This window comes from Telopea speciosissima, chromosome 11 (assembly GCF_018873765.1).
Source record: "Telopea speciosissima isolate NSW1024214 ecotype Mountain lineage chromosome 11, Tspe_v1, whole genome shotgun sequence".
NCBI lineage: Eukaryota > Viridiplantae > Streptophyta > Magnoliopsida > Proteales > Proteaceae > Telopea > Telopea speciosissima.
In genome coordinates, this window is record NC_057926.1 from 45,609,240 (window position 1) to 45,631,058 (window position 21,819).

Below are 21,819 nucleotides of genomic sequence, written 5' to 3' on the forward strand. Positions count from 1 at the left end.
TCTGCATTTGCGAAGGTCTTAAGGTGTTTTCTAAAGGATCTATTCCAGATCACACCAGGACTCAGGAGGTAAGTAATCTGTTAAGCGTGCAGATTCCTCTTCGTCATTTGAGACGTGGAATGCTCTATTTTCCTTCTCTGTGTTTTGCTATGTTTTTATCTTAACACTTCCTTCTCAAAAATCTTTTTTTGGTAAAGTCCTTCTAAAAAATTTGTACATGGTGACTCTGTGCTTGTGCTCCCATTGATAGGTTAACCATGTTTTGTCCCTATTACTATTAACCTCGGATATTTATGTGGGATCTTTGGTAATCTGCTCATCTCACTCCACTTTTTTTTTTTTTTTTTTTTTTTTTTAATATTTTAATCTCCTTGTCTCACTGCATTTCACTGCCTATTAATTTTCTTATTGAAGTAGAAACGTTGTGATAAGCATACTGGATTTGCTGAGTTTTAGTAAACAATGAGGTCATGAAGGAATTCCTATGATATCCACCCACTGAACAGAGTCAAGGTCTCATTAGTCGTTACAATGTCCAGGGGCAACTAAAACCTGCACCCTTTCCCCGACAGTTAGACAGAAAGTGGATTTCCGGTGCTGACTTGAAACCCGGACACATTTTATCATGGATGAATGGAGTAGTTCATGTTTCTATGGCTGAGTTTGGAACCTTTCCTTATATCCTTGGAAGAGTTATTTGTTAATGCTAACTGGCAGTTTTGGTGCCGCCAAGTTGAAGGGATTAAGAGGAAATTCTCAGCCACCGTCTGTCGAACCCTTCCAGAAATTCTCAATTGGCATTGGTTAAACCCAGGTGGAAGAGGGGTTTGGAAATAGCTTTCTACAAGTAATTGTCTTGCCTTGGGTAATACCTCAGTAGCTGATAAATTGACCCAGGTGCAAGGATATCAGTGGATTGAGTTTCTGTTGACAATATCTTGAATTGACAAAGTGAATTAATAAATACAGGAATTATTTTTGTGATTTCAATTGTTTTTAGATCTAGGTCTAGGTCTATATCACTGGAAAAGTGGTCTTTGCACATCTTTCACCAATGATAAAATCAAGCCTACTGTCGAATGAGACCTGCTGTCGAATGAGACCTGCCATAGAGGCTTATTAAACCAAATGCATGTAAGCTTCAATGTACATGCCTGTTGTATAGTGAATATATGCCCGTGTTTTTGTTCCCAGATTTTTACAGAGCAACTGCATTAAACACGTATCGTATGTACGTGTTTCATTGCGCCAGATTTTAAAAAGTGTTATTGTTATATGATCTGTTTAATTGCCATACGTATCTGTACCCGTATTATTGCCATTCCTGAACTTAGTAACTATGGTTATTTCACAATTCGAAATTTGGATAAAAACCGACCCAGTAGTAACTGCACATCTCTTTCCTTGGTGACGGTTTTTTTTTCCTTGGAAATTACCTAAGTCTACAAGAAGAGAAAATTAATTACACTTACTTTTTGTTTGTTATTCTTTTTCTCTCTCATAGATCTACGATTTTTTTCTTTTTATGGTAAAGTCATTTTTCGGTGACGCGTTGGTGGGTGAAAGTATGAAACTTGACAAAAACGCAAACCCCAGTTGTTACAGAGAGGTAGAGGAGAGAAGGGACTCGAGTAAGCGTGGGAAATGGCCGGCCAAGAGCCTGTGAAGCAGCTTGAAGATTGCTGCGTTTCGAAGTAAGTAGTTCTTAAACGCTCCACATTCATTTTCACTTTCTTCTTTATCTTGTTCTATGTTTGTATTGTGTAATTCATCATTCCAAGTTAATACGTGCTGTCATGTTAGTAATCCCATTATTTTGGCCTGTTGGAGTTAATTTGATTTGCATTTGGATGTAGTAGATATATGGTTGAAGTTGTTGAATTAGGTAATAACACATCCTCAAATTTCGTTTGATGTGAATTAGTTCTGTTGTCTTTAGTTCCGCAATCCAGAAATTCCCTTTGGGTTTAAATGGAAGAATTGTCAAAAATCATAATATTCAGTGTTTGTAAACAATTTGAGATCAAAATTGTAGATTGAAGTGAGAAGACTTAACAATTTCGAGATTGTTTCTTTTCTTCTTCCAACGATGCTATTTCTTGAGGTCACTATCCTATCTCGATGATTGAAACTTCAATAATTTTGGTTGCATGCTGATTGATGAGACTCATTAGTTTTCTCTGCTCAACCTATTAGATTCAGCTGATCATCAAGCTGTAGGCCTCTTTAGATTCAATTTTGTTAATTTTTCATATCCTAATTTTCTGATTAAACGGCCTGTTTTCCACTTTTCCCAGTATCTTACCATCTCAGGGAACCATACAGTTCACTGTCCACCCAATCTATTTTCACCGCTTTTTTATTGGTATTCATAACTTGTATATCCAGTCCTAACGTCTACTGTGAAAGCCCTAGAAAATATTCCCACTAGCTGAATCTCCTTTGTTCTTCATCTGTAAAAGCCCATAAGCTCATTTGCTTTAATTGCATGGGTTGATGAACCTTCATCCCCTTTTTTAGGTAGCACTTTATTGCAAATCAAAGAAAAACAGTACAGAAAGCCTCCAAAGTAAGAACTACCTTCACTAGTACACAACAACAATAAATAAAGAGATACAAGAATGGAAAGGTTGCATGTTACGATCCCATACCAGTCTTATAGGGGGCTGATCTCACATAGGTTACGGAAGTGATTTGGTGTGGTTTGATATGGTCTTGTGTTCCCAACTTGGTGCCAGAGTGAAGCCACTAGAAAAGGGCTACTTGCTGTTAGGCAGAGACCTTGAAACAGAGTGGAGCCGCTTAAAAAGGGCTACCTGATCCGAAGTGGGCCGCTGTGGACATTGGTTCGGAAGCATGGTGAATTGTTACGATCCCATATCAGTCATATAAGGGGCTGATCCCACATTAGTTACGAGGATTTGGTGTGGGTTGATATGGTCTTGAGTTCCTTCATCTTGTAAGCCGATTTTTGGGGTTGAGTTCTCCCAGGTTCGTTTCATAGCATCTAAAGGAATGTTCTTCCAATAACATATCATTGAAAGCATCACTCCATTAATGTCGTAGGTTTCCATTGGAATGTACACTCCAAACCAGAAACAATATGCTTAGTAGACCAATTAGATGGACAAACCTCCAAGGCTCATATATCCAAGTGATCACATTTCTACAATCTCCTTCCACTACCACCCTGTCATAACCTTTCTGAAGTACAAAATTTAACCACTTTCAGGGACACAACAAGGTATGAATGGAATATCCTTCCCTAATAGGGCATGAAATTAACTGAACTTCTGAACCACAAGGTGGTCTGATATAGCCATCCACTCCAAAAGGGCCCGTAGAAAACAACCACCAAAATATTACTTTATTTCACTGTCTGGTGCTTTTTGACAAATATAAGTAATTTTGTCCTGTCTTTCTCTCGATAATATTAGAGGTTTCCAATCCAGAAATAGGATCTCTTTTGAAACCACAATTGTCAAGGCACCAAGGCAATCCAAGGTGTTGGAGAGCCACCTAAGCGCTTAGGCAAGAAGGCGCTCGAGTTTGTTTTTTTTTTTTATGTATCCATTATACCTAGTAAGCAATAATGTAATTAAGCTTAAAGCATTATGTAGAAAACCTAGGACCTGTAACCAGTAACTCTAAAAAGAAGAAAAGAGAGAAGAGAAGATGGAAATTGTAAATACTTGAATTAATTAATTGATAGGTAAGCCCCTCTATTTATAATAGAGGGAAAATTACAAATAGACTAAACTAGGTGATGTGGGACTAAAACCCACATAGCCGATTGTACCTAATAACATAATAAATAAACTAACCCCAGAAGGACCAAAATACCCCCACGGTATTCTGGATTACATATTCCAACACTCCCCCTCAAGCTGGATTATACAAATAAGTAAAGAAAGAAGATCCAGCTTGAATTAAAGAAAAAAGAACTCCAAATAATGCTAATACTCCCCCTCAAGTTGGCGCATACAAGGTACTAATGCCCAACTTGAACAAAATGAAAAAAAACTAAGGTGCAACAGAATCCAGTTTGACATATGAATGCAGCTCCCAAATAAACCTTCAAGAACTTGAAAAAATAGATCTTCAAAACTTGGACAGACATGATCAGCAAATCGGGACTGGAATATCTTCCAAAAAAGGCAACTTTCAACGATCTTCAATAGCTATCCAGTGATGAATCTCAGATTGTCACAATGACATAGGATCTTGAAGTGAAATAACTAGAGCAGCAAGCACCGGAAACAAACTGAATCAAACAGCGGAAAAAAAAACTATATCAACCCAATTGAAAGTCCTCAAATAGGCAACAACCAAATATCTTCAATACTTCAATCTTCCCCTTACGGCAAACTCAACCCAATAACAAAGTAGATACCCATTGGCAATGGTGAAAACTCTGATCTTCTATGCTTTGTACCAAGTGTTCCTCCAAGTTCTGCTTCTACAATGTCTGCAGGTGTACTGTACATAATCTCCCCCTCACGTGTAGTACACGTGGACATAACAGAGATAATGTAAAAGATAGGACAAAAACATAATATTCCAGAATTTTCTAAAAGTGCTACGGGTAATTAAAAAAGAAAGAATGGTAAAATTGTAATTTACTAGAAGTTTTCAAAGGTGTTATGAGTAAATACCAAAGGTATGGGATATGAAGGGAATTATTCAAATGGAATGGAATTGAAAAAAGGATGGCATGGCTGTAATTTGATGGAAATCCACTTTGAAATACAATCCAAGCCAAAGGGCAAACTGGTAATAAACCAGAATTTTCAAGGGTCAATTGGTTAGGTAGTCAAATAGGAGAATGTATTAAAAAGGTAATGGCAGTTCCGTAAATTAAGTGAAATCCATATATATGTATAAGCAAGGCCAAATTTAAGGGAGGAGTGGCAATCTGGTAATAAACCAGAATTTGCAAGGAGGCTATGGGTAATTGAAGAAGCAGTGGGACATAATGGGAATTAATTTATAGATTTAGGACTAACTTGGAAGAAAACAAATTAAAGGATAGAAGGGGTTATTGACATTATGGAAGGGTAAAATTGGAAAGTGGGGTAACAAAAGTAGAAAAAAAAAAATTCTTGGAAAGGGGAAGTTGAAGAGGTCGTCTCCTACCTCTAGCACAAACCAGAGATGAAATACCCAACAGGTTTCTGAAGGAAAGAACTCCTTTGGGGATGCTCTGTTTATCCTAGGGTTTTAACGGTAAGTAGGTGATGGAAATACCTCTGGATTGCACCCAAACAGAGCTCCAATTGACCACCAGATTCTGAGATTGAAGGATTGGAGCTGCAGCAGGCGGTAGAAGTTGCAGCAGTTCAGTTGCAGGCTTCGACTCTCACAACTAAAGGAAAGTTTCGATGGAAATCTTCAAAGACTTTAACTGTCTATGGGCAGGCACCCTTCAACCCAGATCTAAGAATCAATCGACAAGGATTAAAGATTCAGCATGCTTCTTCTTGGTTCTGGTAATACCGCCCAGCAGAGATAAAGCCTGGAATTTCAGCAGCAAATCGATATTCATTAACAAATCTTCCGGCGGAAAATCGATCAGAGCAGAAGCAGAAAACGACAACAATAGCAGCATATAATCCCTAGTTCAGAAAAAAATAAAATTGGTAGAAGTAGATCAGCAGTAGTAGCCATCGACCAATCCTTAGAACCAGCAGAAAGGAATCAAGAGACAACTTTCAAATTTAGACCAAGAGAACCAGGACTCGATTCAACAGCTGCATTCGATTCAACATCCATCAATAGCAATCGATTGCACAAGAATAAAAAATCAGCAGCAGGACTTCAACCAGAAATCCAAATCAATGGCAGCCATCTACTCCATCGAAAAAACACCACCAATGATGGCCGATGACAGAAGGACGATAAGCACCAAGAACTTCATCGTTAGTGTAGCCATGCTTAGGTATAGCTAGCCACCTGCAGATCGAACTAATGGAAAGACCAACAAACGACTGTGGAAGATTTAAAAAAAACGATAAAGATTAAATGAGCAGGAAACCCTAGTTCTTCTTTTCTTTCTATGAACTAGGGTTTCTCTATAAATCAGAGAACCTTGAAACGACTCTCAAAACTGCAATGTTGAAGAGAATCAGTCATTGGTTGCCTAGCTTTGATACCATGTAGAAAACCTAGGACCTGTAACCAGTAACTCTAGAGAGAAGAAAAGAGAGAAGAGAAGATGGAAATTGTAAATACTTGAATTAATTAATTGATAGGTAATCCCCTCTATTGGAAAATTACAAATAGACTAAACTAGGCGATGTGAGACTAAAACCCACATAGCCGACTGTACCTAATAACATAATAAATAAACTAACTCCAAAATGATCAGAATACCCCCACGATATTCTGGATTACATATTCCAACACATTACAACAACAACAATACATAATTACATATTGAATCTATGCACAAATTTGCCCCTATATCTAGCAATATCATTACAACATTACAACAATAACATCATGTTAGAAACAACATTATTTAGAGCCAAAAAAACGTTAATAAACAAGAGCAGTGAATTAGTGAAGTTCGATTTCTTTCTTAATTTATTTACAGGATTTTGATTTTTTTGGTACTAAATAATCCTACACTTCTCAACTATACACAAACTTGTACACAATCCAAAAAAAAAAAAAAATATATATATATATATATTAAAAAAAAAAACATTATTTAGAGGGAAAAAAAAGCATAAGTAAACAAATCTGCCACCCAGGGACCTAGTCGTTCCAAGGCGCCTGCTTTGTTAAGTTAGAACAAGGATGGCGTCTGTCCAGCCCTTGGAAAACCGCCCGGACAGTCTAGGCCACGCCTTGACAACTATGTTTGGAACATCTTTGACGATGTTGTCTACCTCATTCCAATGAGAAACCTTGATCCTTATTTTGTCAATCACTGTTCTAGCCAGTAAAGTTGTCTCAAAACAGTCTTGTAGTCCATTCCTACTGCTATAAGTACACCTGAGACAAGGGCAGACCCCTGTTACATTAAAACCTTAATGCATCAGTAGCTAGCTCACAGGAAGTCTATCAAGAAGCAACTGTGAGAGGAAAAAAACACACCTAATCACCAAGGCAGCAGGAAAGCCAACAGAATTCTTTGCACAGAGGAACCGATGAGATTTAGCTGCATTACATCTGCCTGACACTTGGAAGCCACACATATTCTCTGATCAGCAATTGGTATTGGCTGAGCTCAATATCTTTAATTGAAGCTCTGAGAAAATTACGCAGAGGCTGCAAATCCCTGTACTGATTTCTCAATAGATGAAATTTGGGACTTGTCTTGACATACCAATGAAGCCACAGAAATTCACAGGGAAAGGCTCTCAATCACAGACTCCCATTGGTCTGTCCAAAAGATCACAGTAATCCCAGTATCAATGACCCAGACAAGTCCTCGAGTCCATTAGCTCTCTAACCAAAAAGAATGGTAAGTGGAGCATAGAAACAATTTAATATGGATGAAGAAAAGAAGCAGCAGGATATAGCTTTCAAGATGCAAACAAAAAACTACTCTTTTTTTTTTTTTGGTAACAATCAAAAAACTAGTCTGGTTTTGTAATAAAGTGCCATCTGACCTTGAGAAGGCCTACCCAATGACATGAAAACCTCTTTTGTGGCTCTATAAGAAATTTCATGCAGGGTCTTTCCAGATCCGAAACAACAGATTATAGTCAAGAGATTGCACTTGTAGTCTTTCAGCTAAGGTTGGATACCTTAGCTGAAGTTACAACCAAGTCTAGAAGTTTACATTTATATCTTAGGGGAAGAGGGACCACGTTTAACATGAACAAATTCAGAAGATATAGGATAATCTTATGGCACAACCAAACAGGCATTCAGCTTCAAATCTCGTACTTAAAGCCTAGGGTTATGGCCTTCCTGAGGGATGGGATACCCTGATACCTCAACATGCATGCCCACCAGTTTGAAACAATATGGGTCCAACAATGTTACTGAATACTCTAAAAAAATCCAAAGAATAAAAAACTTGAGCTCATAAATAGATAGTGTCTCAAGCATCGGGGGTAGACAGTCCTCTTCTTCCTCCCCATTCAGAAACAACACCATCTGAGAACAACACGAAATCTCAACTTTCTTCAGTTAAGTGCACTTGTCCCATGCCTTGGGCAAGGATTTAAGCTTGAAACAAGCCCAGACTTCCAAAGTTTCACACATGAGACAAGGCTCCTCCTCTGCTACGGACTCAACTTTTCTAGTCTAAATAGGAAAAGAGTCTTAAGCATTGGAGCAACACGATCACAAGGAAATAATTATTTAATACCATGACACATTTTGAGGCTCAACACTTTAAGAGTAGCATTTAATCCATAGTGCAAGGTTTCTACACCATAATAACATTTTTTATTATTTTTTTAATTTTCAATTCTTCTGCACTAGGGACTAGGGAGAAGTCAAGGTAGTCTCGTTAGCTTGAGGCAACAATACAGAGGAACGTACTGGAGCAAGGTAGTTTGCCTTCTGCTGCTTCACTCAACTCCAAATTATACATATGGCAGAAGTGCAAGTACTTCAACTTTTGAAACCCTTTCTTTCCACCTGAGATTTAAAATTTTGGAATCAGCTGCGGGATTTGTCTCAATTAATTCCGATCCTAATCATCCTGGAATTTGTTGAGAATTAGTTGGGACAGGAATCGGCCGTAACTCAGTCGGACTCAGTAAGCAAAGAATCAGAGTTTCATCGCTGACCAACAGAAATTGGCAAGGACCTGAGCCCATAAGCATGAAGATCCAACACACATAGCATTTTAATTCCAAGAGGGACCAATAGGGAGATGACTTCCTTGCATGTCTGTTATTTCACATCCTAGGCTATCTATCTATATCTTTAAAAAGTCAAAACAATATCCTATCTTTATAAGCTTAAGCCCAGATATCCATGCGCCAAAGCAATTGCTGAGTAAAGACAATAGAAAATGGAGACCCAGAGGAAGTCCAAGATCTGTATTAGCAGGACTAGTAGCCATATCTATAGGTTGATTGGGCATTGCAAGGTATTGGATAGCCTAATTTTTGGGTAGGATCCAATTAAAAAGCTCTTCCATAGAAAATTAGAAATACTGGCTTGAGTGCAAAGCCCAGTATTTCCATGGAAGAAAAAATGAAAAGAGTCAAGCATAACAGAAGTAAGTTGAGGAAATTACACTTCTACCTATATAGCAGAGAACTAGTGAGCTGACACTTATCAATGTTGAAGGAGAAGTGTCATCGGAAAGATAAGACTTTTAGATCCATTTTAAATTTCCAACTTAACATTGAATATTTTTGAAGAAAATATCCTCTCCCTAAGAGGACTAGAATGACTGTCGGCAGATCTTGCTCAAAAGACCAGAGGTCAAAAAAATGGAACTAGGTCTGGAACAGAGGATGATAAGTGTGACCTTGACCTTCTACATTATGAGCTCTAGAGGATAAGAGCACTTGCAAGCTGATCTTTCAGATTCTCCTACTAACTGTCCTCTGCACTAAACCTGGCAGATCCCACCAGTATGCACCAAGCCTCCATCTGGTTGCAAGCATAGCTCTTAATCTCGGTTTCGACAGAAACTGAGACAAAACCTTGAGCCAATACTCACTCGTACCAAGTTTCGACCAGTTTTGACCCGCCCATGACATGTTGAGGTTTGTCCAGAAAATATCAGGTTTCATTCGAAACCTGGGAAATCTCGGTTTCGGCCAGGATCGAAACCGGCCTCTAAACCGAAATTTACAACCTTGGTTGCAAGTAAAAGGAAGGGAAGGAAAGTGAAATTGATTTAAAAAGAAAAAGGAAAGTTTGTTATCATGATTATGTAATCTCCTTAAAACTCTTACCATATTTGGTAATTATACCTTTAGATGTAATCTTTATATTCCTTTTCAAATCAAATGAATTTGGTGGCAAGGTAAAGTAAAATTTAATGACTAGATTTAGAATATTTTAAGTAAGTTACAAAATCATGTTACGTACTGATTACAAAAGCTTCCATTTTAGTATTGATCTGATTCACTTCCCTACCCTTTATTTCCCTTGCAACTAGTCGGAGCCTTGATAAAATAAAAAATTATTCTTTCGCAAACATGTGAATATGATCTCTAACATCAAAGGAAAATGGTGAATAAAAGACTTGAGGAAGATATCAGTTGCCAAAAGATGGTGGTTAAAATAATAATAAATAAATAAAACTTACCTGGGGACAGAAAACAAGATCTCTGAGCTCAACCTTGACATTCAGGCATTGAGTTTTGAGAATGCTAACATACTATGCTTGCCCATTGGATAACTCATGTTCCTGAATTTTGCTATGTTTCATTTCTTTTCTGCAGATTAAAAAACAAAAAGATTTCACATTAATCTCAATTCTATCTCGTAGGATTAAGCCAAGAGACCCTACATGCACACCAAAGCAATTGCTGAGTAAATACGAATAAATAATGGAATGACACAGGATAACCAAGACCCTGGACTTGTGTTATCAGGTCAGCATTTGTTCCCCTATCTATTGGCTAGCTAAGGAATTGGATTGACATAAATCGTGATTGGACAGGATAACCAAACCAATTTTCCTCTTGGATCCATCTACCCAAGCAATATGGAAATTTCAAATTAAAATAATATGTTTTTTTGTGCCTCGAGTCCAAAACCCCCTATTTCTATATAAGAATAATACAAAAATATTGAAGATTTTTGAGTTACACATGTGGAAGGGCAATGCCCATGGAAAAGACATTGACTAATTGAACCATTTTAGACTGCCACTTCTGCATATGCAATGAATATTTTGGAAGGAAAATAATACTCCAGAAGCTTGATGCCTCATCTATTCATCTCCTGAAAATTGAACAAACAATTCCTGATCAGAGTATTAGATGTGATTACAAGAGGAAAGGAGCTTGTGATGATAAGCAAATCACATGGAAACAGAGGATGAGAACTATGACTTTGACCTTTTTTACATTCTCTTGAGAACAATTGCATTCACAAACTGCTCTTTCACATTCTCCTCAGCTTGCTGTCAGAGCAATATGAATAAATAAGAATCACAGTTATCATGCAGCAAGTGTAAAGATGAATTCTCAATGTTTAAGTGATTACCAAGGAAAATGATGACTGTGTGAGATTTCATTTTTGTTTCTACTGTAAAGAAATCCCCAATAAGGAAATGATAATGAGTTTGTTCCTTTGCATGCTACAGTGAGTCATTTTTCAGCTACTGACTGAAAAATCCATTAAACACATTCAGTCTCAGGTCCATACCCTTGCTGCTGACCTAAATTTAGGTCTGATGCGACCACTGTTAATTCTGTTATTAAGGGTCTTATACTGCTGGACGTGTAGTTATCCTTAAAGAATCATCTCCTGAAGTTTTATATCAAATTTAGATGATTTCCCCACTTCAATGAATTTTATCAAATCTAAAACCCAATTTCTTTCAATGAAATATTCCTGCTTCAACAGGGTGTGAATACCATCCTGTCAAAATTTTGAGCCATGGAAGAAACAACTCAGAATTTGAAAAGAAACAGCAGATTCAGAATGCCCTGTATGCTAGAATAATAGATAATATAATATAAATTGAAATATTCAAATTTAGAGATAAATCTAAACTCTAATCTGATACATAAAGTGCTCTTGAAGACATATGTTGTTTCTAAAAACTCAGATAAGAAGGCCAGAACTGAGAGAATTGAAAAGAAGAGAAGAATTGATTGGGAAACCACCGTAGCTGCTGGAAATCCATCCAAGCATACACATGAGTACATGATTGCAGTCACTCCGCATGGATAACAGAAAATGGAGCTTTACTGCTTGAATAATAAAATTTTTGGATCCAAAGAGAACTTACAACTTTTTTAGAGGGAAGATTAGAAATCCAATTTTTTATTAGGAAAGTCTAATATTGTTACATCTCATAAGTCAGAAGTGAACCTCTATTGAACTACAATTTTTAAACATAAAACATAAGCTAGAAAGGAAATAAAACTAGGTTAAAAATAGTAGAAAACTGGAAGAAAAAAAAATTGGGAAAAAGAACTCTGTCCAGGAGTGTGGCCTACGACAGCACTCCCATTTATTTGTCTCTCTCCTCTTCAAAATAAGGGGGCAGAGGTGTCTTTTCATATGGGGAAGAGAGAGATAGATTCATGGGAGTGCTGGCGTAGGCCACACTCCCGGACAGAAAACTACTTAATTCCCAAAAAAATTATAAGAAAAAGGTTCTTAAAGAGCCTATAATGTATTTTGTCTTTATTTTTTCTGATACATGAAGGAGGAGCCATCTGCAAGACAGCTACAAAATCACGCAGAATCTCTTTTAAAGAGAGATATGACATATACATATTCCATCTGCATATAAAATACAAGTGTCCCATTATACACAGAGGCCTCAAGTTAAGCATTATGATTGTTCTTTTTTATATCTTTTACTTCATTGTATTCAATATCTTATCCAATTATGAGACTATGCAAATGAGTCTGCTTAAAACAACAGAAACGTACCAGGATTTCAAACATAGGGCAGATCTAACTCAAATTTTGTATCAAACACAGGGGGGCAGACCTATCTAATATTTTGCATCTAAATTCCTAGGACTTGAACTTGTGTTTGACATCCATTGACCTTGCATGATCCAAAAGCAATATGTGGTTGAACACTTCAACTCACCCTTCATTGTTTGCAAACCATCTCAGGGCTACTCAGATTACCTCAAACTCCATATTTTCTGAAACTGACAAAACATAGAGTTGAACTGTCAATTCTCACAAATCAAGAAGTTTCCAATTTTTATTACTAAAGTCATGCCAATTAATTATCTAATTTTTATATACCAACAGAACCATGTAGTTCTTCAATAGAGATTGGGAATGAGCTTTGTTATATACCATATTGTAATTCATATGGCATTAACAATGCACAAGAGAATACTCCTCTACAGGTACGCTTTAGCAAATTAGTAAAATGTTTCTTTTCGCTTAATCAAGCTACAATTTTAATCATGTTCTCTTAGGATTGTTATTTGTTACACTCCAACATGCAAAACCCCAGCTCCCAACAAGACAACCTCACCAAATTATAAAAATACACCATGAGAATGACAAGATTAAAAATAAGATAAAAACGTCCTCACTGTGGAATCGTACCAAAAGTACTTCTACAGAACTAATTCATATCATACGAATTATTAAAACCAAAGTGAAAGATGGTAGTATCATTCTCTTCAAATTTTAGAATTTTGAATTCAAAATTTAGAAAAACAGGTGAGTTAGTACCTCGCAGAAAATTAAGAAAAATAATTTTACATAAACCAAGACACAGATCTGTACCTTGTGATTGACCAGAATAAACACAATCACTGCAACCTTACGGTTGAATTGCTTCCCCAATCTCCTCAATCTTACGGCTGAATCCGCCATTTGTGAGGACTGAGGAGAGATTCACGCAAAGTCTCTGCAGAGTGAAAACCGAAACCCCAACAACAATGAGGGTATCCTGAGAGTGAGAGTGAAAGAGAGAGAGACCATAATAATCTTCTAAACGTCTACTGTGAACTGAGAGACTCGACTCGAGAGAAAAGCACCTCACGAACTCACGAGTCACGAATCACGACAAGATCGCTAGAACGGAAGAAGATAACCAAATTTGGTGCGACACGTGTCCATTTTACAAACAGAATGTACCTTTGACTACCTTTGACCTTTCTCTCTCTCGGAAAGGCAAATGTAAAGATGAAGACTTAACTCGTCCGTCTTCTTCCTCATATCACCTCTGGTAGTGAAGAAGTACTGGCAGTGGTTATGGCAATGCCAGCCCTGCAGGGCATCAAGTAATCAACAAAGCCACCGGAACAGCAGAATGAACACATTCGATACAGCAAACAGACCCTGAAATCGGCCCCCCACTTCATCCGGCAAACCTTCCAGCGGACGAACAGGGCCGATAGGCAGAATGTGTTCTTGATCATGGAAACCATGGATGGAGTAGCCTAAGCTGACAACGACCAGATCCACGTCATCGCCAACTTTATCGGAAGCTACTCGGGCGACGTGAAGGCTGAGATTACCGGTGTGCTCTACCACGAGATGACGCATGTGTTGCAGTAGAACGGCAACGGGCAGGACCCAGGGGGTTTGATCGAAAGCGATCGCCGACTACTTGAGAGAAATACTTGCAACAACGATGATTATGACGAGACGACGTCGTAAAGGGAAATAGAAGGAGGACGAGATATTTTGGGGGATGAACAGAGCGAGCGCCTCTGTACTTGAGAAACAGAGACCTGCAAGCGGTTGGGCTATACTCTTGTGTGAGTCTCTGTGTTGGGTGTGTGGGTTGCGTGGGTTGTGCTTAATGGTATTGGGCATGCCTGTTGCACAGAGTTCCATAGCCATAGATCAGTCCCTCAGATCAGTTGCAGGGTCTTTGATAATCCATGGCTCTTTGATAACATTTTTCAAGAATAGTGTTTTTCTTAAGAAGTGGGTAAGAGAGAAGACATAAAACCAATACACACATCGTTTCTTTGCTTCTAATATTCCCGTAAATAACTATATTTCTGAATCTTTCATAAACAGAGTACAACACTAATAACAAAACAATAATATACATAACAACGACCAACAACAACGACGATCACGACGCTAAGGGAAAGAGAATAAGAGAGGGAGAGAGATACGTGGTGGATGTAACATTGCAACTCAGCTCCGATGAAATCAGTCGAAGTCAGGGGATCAGGTAAGAACGGAAGCAGAGCGAACAAATCATACACTCCGTATTGAGAAACAAAGAGCTGAGATTTTCATCTTCAGGATGCCCTTAAGAACACTACCCCTCTTCGGAGGCAAACGAACTACTCGTGGCGGCGCCGCTCCAGCTCCGACGCCTACGGTGGTGGTGGTCGTGGTGGTGTTGCTGCTGCTGTTGATCCTTCTCACTGGTACAATTTTTGCGGTCTGGTTGGTAGCTGCCATCGTGTAGAAATGTGAAGGGAAGGGTTGCCGGTGTCCTCTCTCTCTCTCTATCTCTCGTTCTTCTAGGAGCCAATCCTCGTCAAGTTCCTGAATCCGATTTGCACAATTCATGCAAAAATGTGCAAATATATAGCGTTGGGGTCCTCTACACGTAATGTGCCCCGGTGGTGGGGTCCAGAATCTAAGGGAAGGGTTTTGGAGATTTGGTTAAGAAACTAAACTTAAATTATAAAATTGAATGGTGAGATTTGTGAGATGCGATCAATCCTATGGTCGCTAGTTCATCCTTGTGGAACTTGTATATCTCCCGGCCTTCTAGTGAAAAAGTAAATCATCCACGTAAGATCTTAATCCACGTGGCTTTTTTATATTTAGTCTCCACGTGGCATTTGCATTGTCTTCAATGAAATTCCAAGAAGTTTCCTATTTCACCAGGAAGCTTCGTTGAATCCCGCCGGAAATCGTAGGAGAGAGAAAACACAACGTTTATACCTGAAAGAAAAGAAAATTTGAAGAAAGTTCAACTCTCCCCTTTCACACACAAACAGATTTTGTATCTGTACTATTTTACCCTCTACACTTTTTTTTTTTTTGGGTAAATTATTTTACCCTCTACACAGTGAGGTGGCAATACAATAAGATATCCAAGAATATAATTTCACACAAAGGAGAGAGAGAGTGAGTGAATAAGCTCGGCGACAACCTCTTTTCGGCTTTCTGCTACAAGTTCTCTCTCTCTCATCCCCTGCCTTATGTCCCCACCCTGTTCGTCTACAACTCCGCTTCCCCCACCGCCTCCTCGCCCATTCGTATTGGTGAATTCTGGCACACACCTGACATCCGATTGAATGCTCCTGTGTTTGTTGGACTTCTGTTTAAGGGAAAAGAAAAAGAATAAAACCTGATGAACCTGTGCCATAGTCTTGTAACCCTTCCTTGCGCGATCTCCTCCTTCACATCCAAACCCAACAAGTCTTTCTCCATATCATTCTCAGCCTGCATTTCTCACGAACGGAAGTTGGAGAATCAGCAGCTTTATCGCAAGTACTAGGTTGCTAATTAATCGCTCAAATCAGTCCCCACTCCTGTCACTAGTCACTTCCCTCCTTCAACACCGCTGAGGCCTAAGGTTTCATTTGTGCTCGATCTGTTCAGACTCTTACGAGTGTTATCTCTCTCCCCATTTCGGCGGGTACTTGAGCTTCTGGTGGCACAACTAGTACCTTGTGTTTGCAACTCTTCGGTTCCCTTTTGTATAATCAATCTTATGTGAAAAGAACACCGATATATTGAGTCTCCTTTCCACTATATCGGTCTCTCACCCTCTGAGCTTGCTGGAGTGGAGAACTCCAGCGATGGAACCAGCTAAGGAAGGGAAAATAAAAATAAAAAATTAAGTCTAAAGTTTCACAGTGGATTTTGCTATTCTGAAGATTTGATACTTCTGATTTATTCCTTTGTGCGTAGGGTAAGTTTAGGGGACTTGATTTGCAGGTCAGAAAAAATAAAAAAAAAGTGGAGAATTGAACTCTTTGAATCAACAGAACAATGAAAAATAGAAGCATTCACACGGTTAAACGCTGCAACCACCTTCTGGCAATCGGGAAAAATAACAACAAACCAATCTCGAAATAATTCCATTAAGTTTAGAGTTGAGGTGGACACAAGAAGCCGTAGGAGGGATAGAGATGGAGGGACAGGAGAGGGAGGGCAGGGATCTCCGAACTCGGCATCAGAGACGAAGAAGGAGAGAAGGAGAGAGGAGGGAAGATGAGAGGGAAATTACCAAAAAACACATTTTCTTAAAAAGTTTTCGGTGGTATGACATGGGCAAATATGTCCGGTTACAACAATGTATTGTAACAGGGTTGGTTACAAACAGCTTTACCCAAATAAAAATCCGTCAATCTTTTTTTTTTTTGTGGGTAAAAGATACTATTATTGCAAAGGGGGGCAAGTGGGGGCACAAAGCACCCTGATTACAGAGATCAAGGAGCTAGGCAGTGGAATTGGGTCAAACTATCTTACTTGCCAAAGATAGGGCCTTCTTGGCTAGAGAGTCAGCGATCAAGTTCGCTTCTCTAAGAATCCAGCTAACAGAAGGAATATTTAGCTGGTTTACAAGCACTTGAATATCATAAATAATACAAGCAAAGTTGAGGAGAGGAGTTAGCCGAGCATCATTGATCAGATCTACCAAATAAGAGTTATCCGATTCCACAACTATGTTTGTCAACCCAACTTCAATAGCTGCTTGGAGAGCCATTCGAATCGATAGGGCTTCTCCAATGATGGCTTTCGAGAAGGATTCAGGCGCAGAGAATGCCATAACAGGTCTGCCCAAGGAGTCTCTAAAAATTCCACCAATGCCTCCAGTCGAGGACTCTGTTGGGAGAGCAACATCACCATTCAACTTCAGATAGCCAAAGGTGGGGGGGGGGGGGGAGACCAAGCCAGGGAGAGAGGCTCAGCAGAAATATCCAATGCTAATAGGGACCCAAGAGAAGCTGTAGCAAACTCCTCCCAAGCGTTCTGGGCTCTCAATATGATCTCAGTTGGGGGGCGATCTATTCCTTTGAAAAGAAGATCATCCCTCGATAGCCAGAGATGCCAAATGATGAAGGAGGATAGACTCAGAACCCTCTTGCCTTCTTTCTTGTTTTAAAAATCCGTCAATCGTAGAGTGAAAACATGGCCTTCCTATCATTTTTTCACGTGCTGTATTTCCACTAAATTAAAGATTAAGAAATCTCAATCAATAAACCAACCTCTCGACTCCCCCATACCTTATCTTCTTTGTCATTCCCTCCTCTCCCAACTCCCAAGTCCCCTCTCTTTTTTTTCTTTTTTTTTTTGGAGACAGGAGGGGTATCCAACTTTTAGGCTGACTAAATCCCCCCTGGGCTCGTACATGACCCCCACGCCACGCACGAACCGGGAGCTTCTGGGCCCTAGTGAGCCTCAGGTGGGTGGCCCCAAGAAATTATGCAGCGGCGAAGGTTTGATCACGAGGCCTAGCTTCTTTAGTCCCCTCTCTTTGATCACTCTAAAGTCTATACCAACCCCTGTTGGTGGCCACGGTTCCAATTTAAAAATTTTGTATTCGAAGCTCACGAAGTATGGGGTACTCGAATCAAACATCACAATAGGGTTTAGGCTTACCTCCTTAGTGTCACAAGCGAAGCACCTCCAACGGTTTTCAATACTTGAACATTGAACCCATAGGAGTAGGAATCGATCTCCACTAAACACTTTGATGGAGCAAAATATAATTATTATTTAATAATAATTTTGTAAGTTCTTCACAAACAATTTAAATTAAATCAACAAGCTTGGAATTTTGTTCAATCACATTTAGGTTTCCCTCTCAAGATATTCTCCTTGTACGAGAAGTGGCAGGATTTCTTATTAAGCATCACTTTCGTTGATAAGAAAACACAATGGACCCAATATAGTGATATATAACCAATTATATGTAGGTATCAATCATATATACAAGGGTAATTTACACACCACCCCTGAGGTTTGACGAAAGGATAATTTTACCCCCCAGTTTTGGAAAATTCTGCGTACCCCCCTGAGGTTTGCAAATGGTAACAAATAAGCCCATTCCATCAGTTCATGACTAACAACGTTAAAAATATAAAGTGACCTGACAAAATTGCCCTTGTAAGAAAACAAACAAAAAAAAATTTGCAACTCATCTTGCAGGTAGGGCACATCATAAATTCCATATTTGTTGTCGCCTAGGACTACTGGATCGATCCAAACCATTTGGGGAATAATAGTGAAATAAAGCAAAGGTAATATTGAAAAAACCAGAAATTAGAGATTAAGATATAGAAGAACCTTTCTTCTTCTTCCTCGATGAAAGACCAGGCGGTAGCTCCAAACCTCAAAGAGAAGAACTCCATGCTATGAGGTTTAGGTACTAAAACCCAATCTCTATTGGAACCAGCCAACAAACTCGAGGTTCAGCAACCTAAAAATCAAGGGGTTTGACAGGAAGCAGCACCTGGCGGAAGTTAGGGTTTCAAACCTTCTGCAAGTATTGTTCCTCACCACAGGAATGGGGTTAGGACTGGGGTGCAAAAAATAAATTCCCCTAAGGGTAGAGAGTCTTCGATCTAAGTTCCAGATCCATTGAACAACTCATAAGGAACTCAATCAAATCTGTCACAGCTCAACTGGTTCGGCAATAACAGAGTAGGGTAATAACAACGTACCAAAGGAAAAGAAGTAAAGAGAGAGGAAATAGTGAGAGATAAGAGAGAATATCAGAGGGAGGGATGAGAACTGCGCATTCAGCTGTTGGCAACAATACGGTAAACCCTTTTCATTCAATTTTCAAATCTCAAATCGTTGGGTTACATGCCCTTTATAAAATAAAATTCCTAATCCTATTGTAAAACTGAAATCATAACTCTTCTCTAACTCTATCTAATCCAAAACAGAAGACAAATTTAAATAAAATTGGATCTTACTTTCCAACTGTTGATCCCAGGTTGACACTGAGAGGGGGGGGTGAATCAGTGTTTGATGAACCCAAATTCACACAAACCAATTAGAGATCGCCACGTGGCACGACCCAGAAGAGTGGGCCAAGACAGAGTCAGTGAAGCACCATCCACCAACACCCATGGGCGCGGCCACCCTTGGGCGCCAACCCCCTTGGGCGCGGATCCCTTCTCCGTACACATCATCCCCGGGCACGGCTTACCCGAACACGACAGTCACCACCGCCATCAACAAGGCACAGATCACATCACCAAGGACTCTAGGCCACCGCCTATCGAGTCACGTAGTCTGAACGGACTCATGCACCAGAAACCCCATCTACCACGTAGATGAGGTCTATCTACCAAGGACGCCAAGTCTATCAGGACACTACTTCTTACAGGAAGACAACTACCAAGTCTATCAAGGACACCACGTCTCTCCGGAAGACGACTACCAGGTCTACCGTGACACCACGTCTCACGGGAAGACAACCTATCAAGGATAAGCCCTGCTACTCAGGGACTCTATCACCTACGGCAAATACTCTACATCAACTGGGACTCTCCACACCGCCATACACTACTATAAAAGGCAAGGTACACAACCCCATCAGGGGACATCTGAACTCATATTGAATACTACTATTCATCTGTTTGCTCAGAGAGATCTAACTTAGGCATCGGAGAGTCCTAGGCCGGAACCACATCGGTTCTCCTTTGTCACCCCAGGGTCTTTTGTAGGTTACGACACTCGAAGGACCGCTGAGCGATTTCTTGACGTAACAGTGTTCATAAAAAATAATCCTTAAATTTCAACCCTGTGTTGACGTCGATGCAGAAGACTTCAAGCAAGCCTGATTGGTCGGGGCAATCCCATAATTACCAATTCCACAACACACATGCACGTCCACCTCGCAACCACTGTGTGGTCAGGTCTACCAGACAGTGCACCCCACTCTGCAGATCAAACACACTCCAATATATGCAATGGAAAGTAAAGTAAACAATACACCAAATTTACGTGGTTCGGCCAAACTGCCTACGTCCACGGAGCAATACCCTACCCAGGGTTTCGTATATTGCTCAATACGCTACTCAAATTTTTGACTGCAACAACAGCCCAGGAACTACAATCCCTGCTTCGGTTTGTGCAACAACACAAACGAGGGCAACTACCCCAATCTCTATACAAGCCCCCACTTGACAGAGTTACAATAATTAATTGCAAATAACATAACCAAATCCCCCAATACAATGGCCAATATTGGCTTACAATCAAACTAGGTTTTTTCAACTAAACATGCAACCTAGAAACTCACAATGGAGATTTACAATTGAGGATTATCTTTTGTAGAGTAATCCAACAATCATGAAGCCTCTGACGCATAGAAATCGTGTCTATGTACGCTCCACTGCTCAAACCATCTTTAATATGGAGTCATCGAGCATAAAATAGTAATATCGTCAATTTTCTGTGCTCAAACGATGCTGCAACTCCTTCCAATGGCTTCCTCTCGAAAAAATACCCAATTTAAAAAAAAATTTCATCCCATTTGGACATCGGATGGCCAAGATACGGCATTCCAAAGTTGAATGCTCCAAAAATTGGTAACCAGTGGCAAATCCGTAAATAAAGAGATTCTTCGTAACAAACCGTGCACAAAAGGAAAAATACGTCAGAGATTTTCACACTCTCTTCCTTCATAAGAAATGGGGGTGATGTCATGCCAACATCACACTTTCACTACACCTTAGTTGTTTCCTTTATTTCCTCCTTTTTTTTCTTTTTCTTTTTTTTTTCTTTTAATGAACCAAATCTGATGCAAGATACCGATCCGACGCTCGAAGAGATTCTGGAGTTTTAACAAAACAATGGAGAACGTCTGTCTACAGTATAACACTTAAAAATAAACCAAACTTTTTGGCTAAGTATATAAACTTTTGCCTATTCCAAATTTACTCCGTTTTTGCGCATCGACACGAAAATATCTGTAACTTTCTCGTTCAACACTCAAATGATACGAGACTGATTGCGTTGGAACCGCGACTCGACGAGGTTCATTCCTCATGATGACTACTTCACCCAGAATTTCTATTAAGCCTTCCAAAAATGACCTTAAAGTCGCTGCCATTGTATGAACCTGTGAAATCACAACTTTAACAATATGAAACCTTCACCTGCTACTTCGCCCCTTTGCCAAACACTATATAAGGACTTAACATGCTGTTAAATGATATTCTTCAAGTGCGGGTACCCTTGTAACTCTACCAAATGACCAAAATACCTTTATAGCTGTGTAGGTGACTG

At 39.4% G+C, this 21,819-nt stretch overlaps 1 protein-coding gene and 1 pseudogene across 1 annotated transcript in view; one reads left to right on the forward strand and one right to left on the reverse strand.

Moving 5' to 3' along the window:
* Positions 1-765: 765 nt before the first annotated feature.
* On the reverse strand, positions 766-907 carry LOC122646919 (annotated as a pseudogene).
* A 682-nt stretch (positions 908-1,589) lies between these two features.
* LOC122646626 overlaps positions 1,590-21,819 on the forward strand; it is a 32,568-nt gene continuing 12,338 nt past the window's right edge. The window contains exon 1 of the mRNA XM_043840212.1: positions 1,590-1,694. Within this exon, the coding sequence (XP_043696147.1) occupies positions 1,645-1,694 (50 nt within the window). The 5' untranslated portion in view covers positions 1,590-1,644. The remainder of the gene's footprint in view (positions 1,695-21,819) is intronic.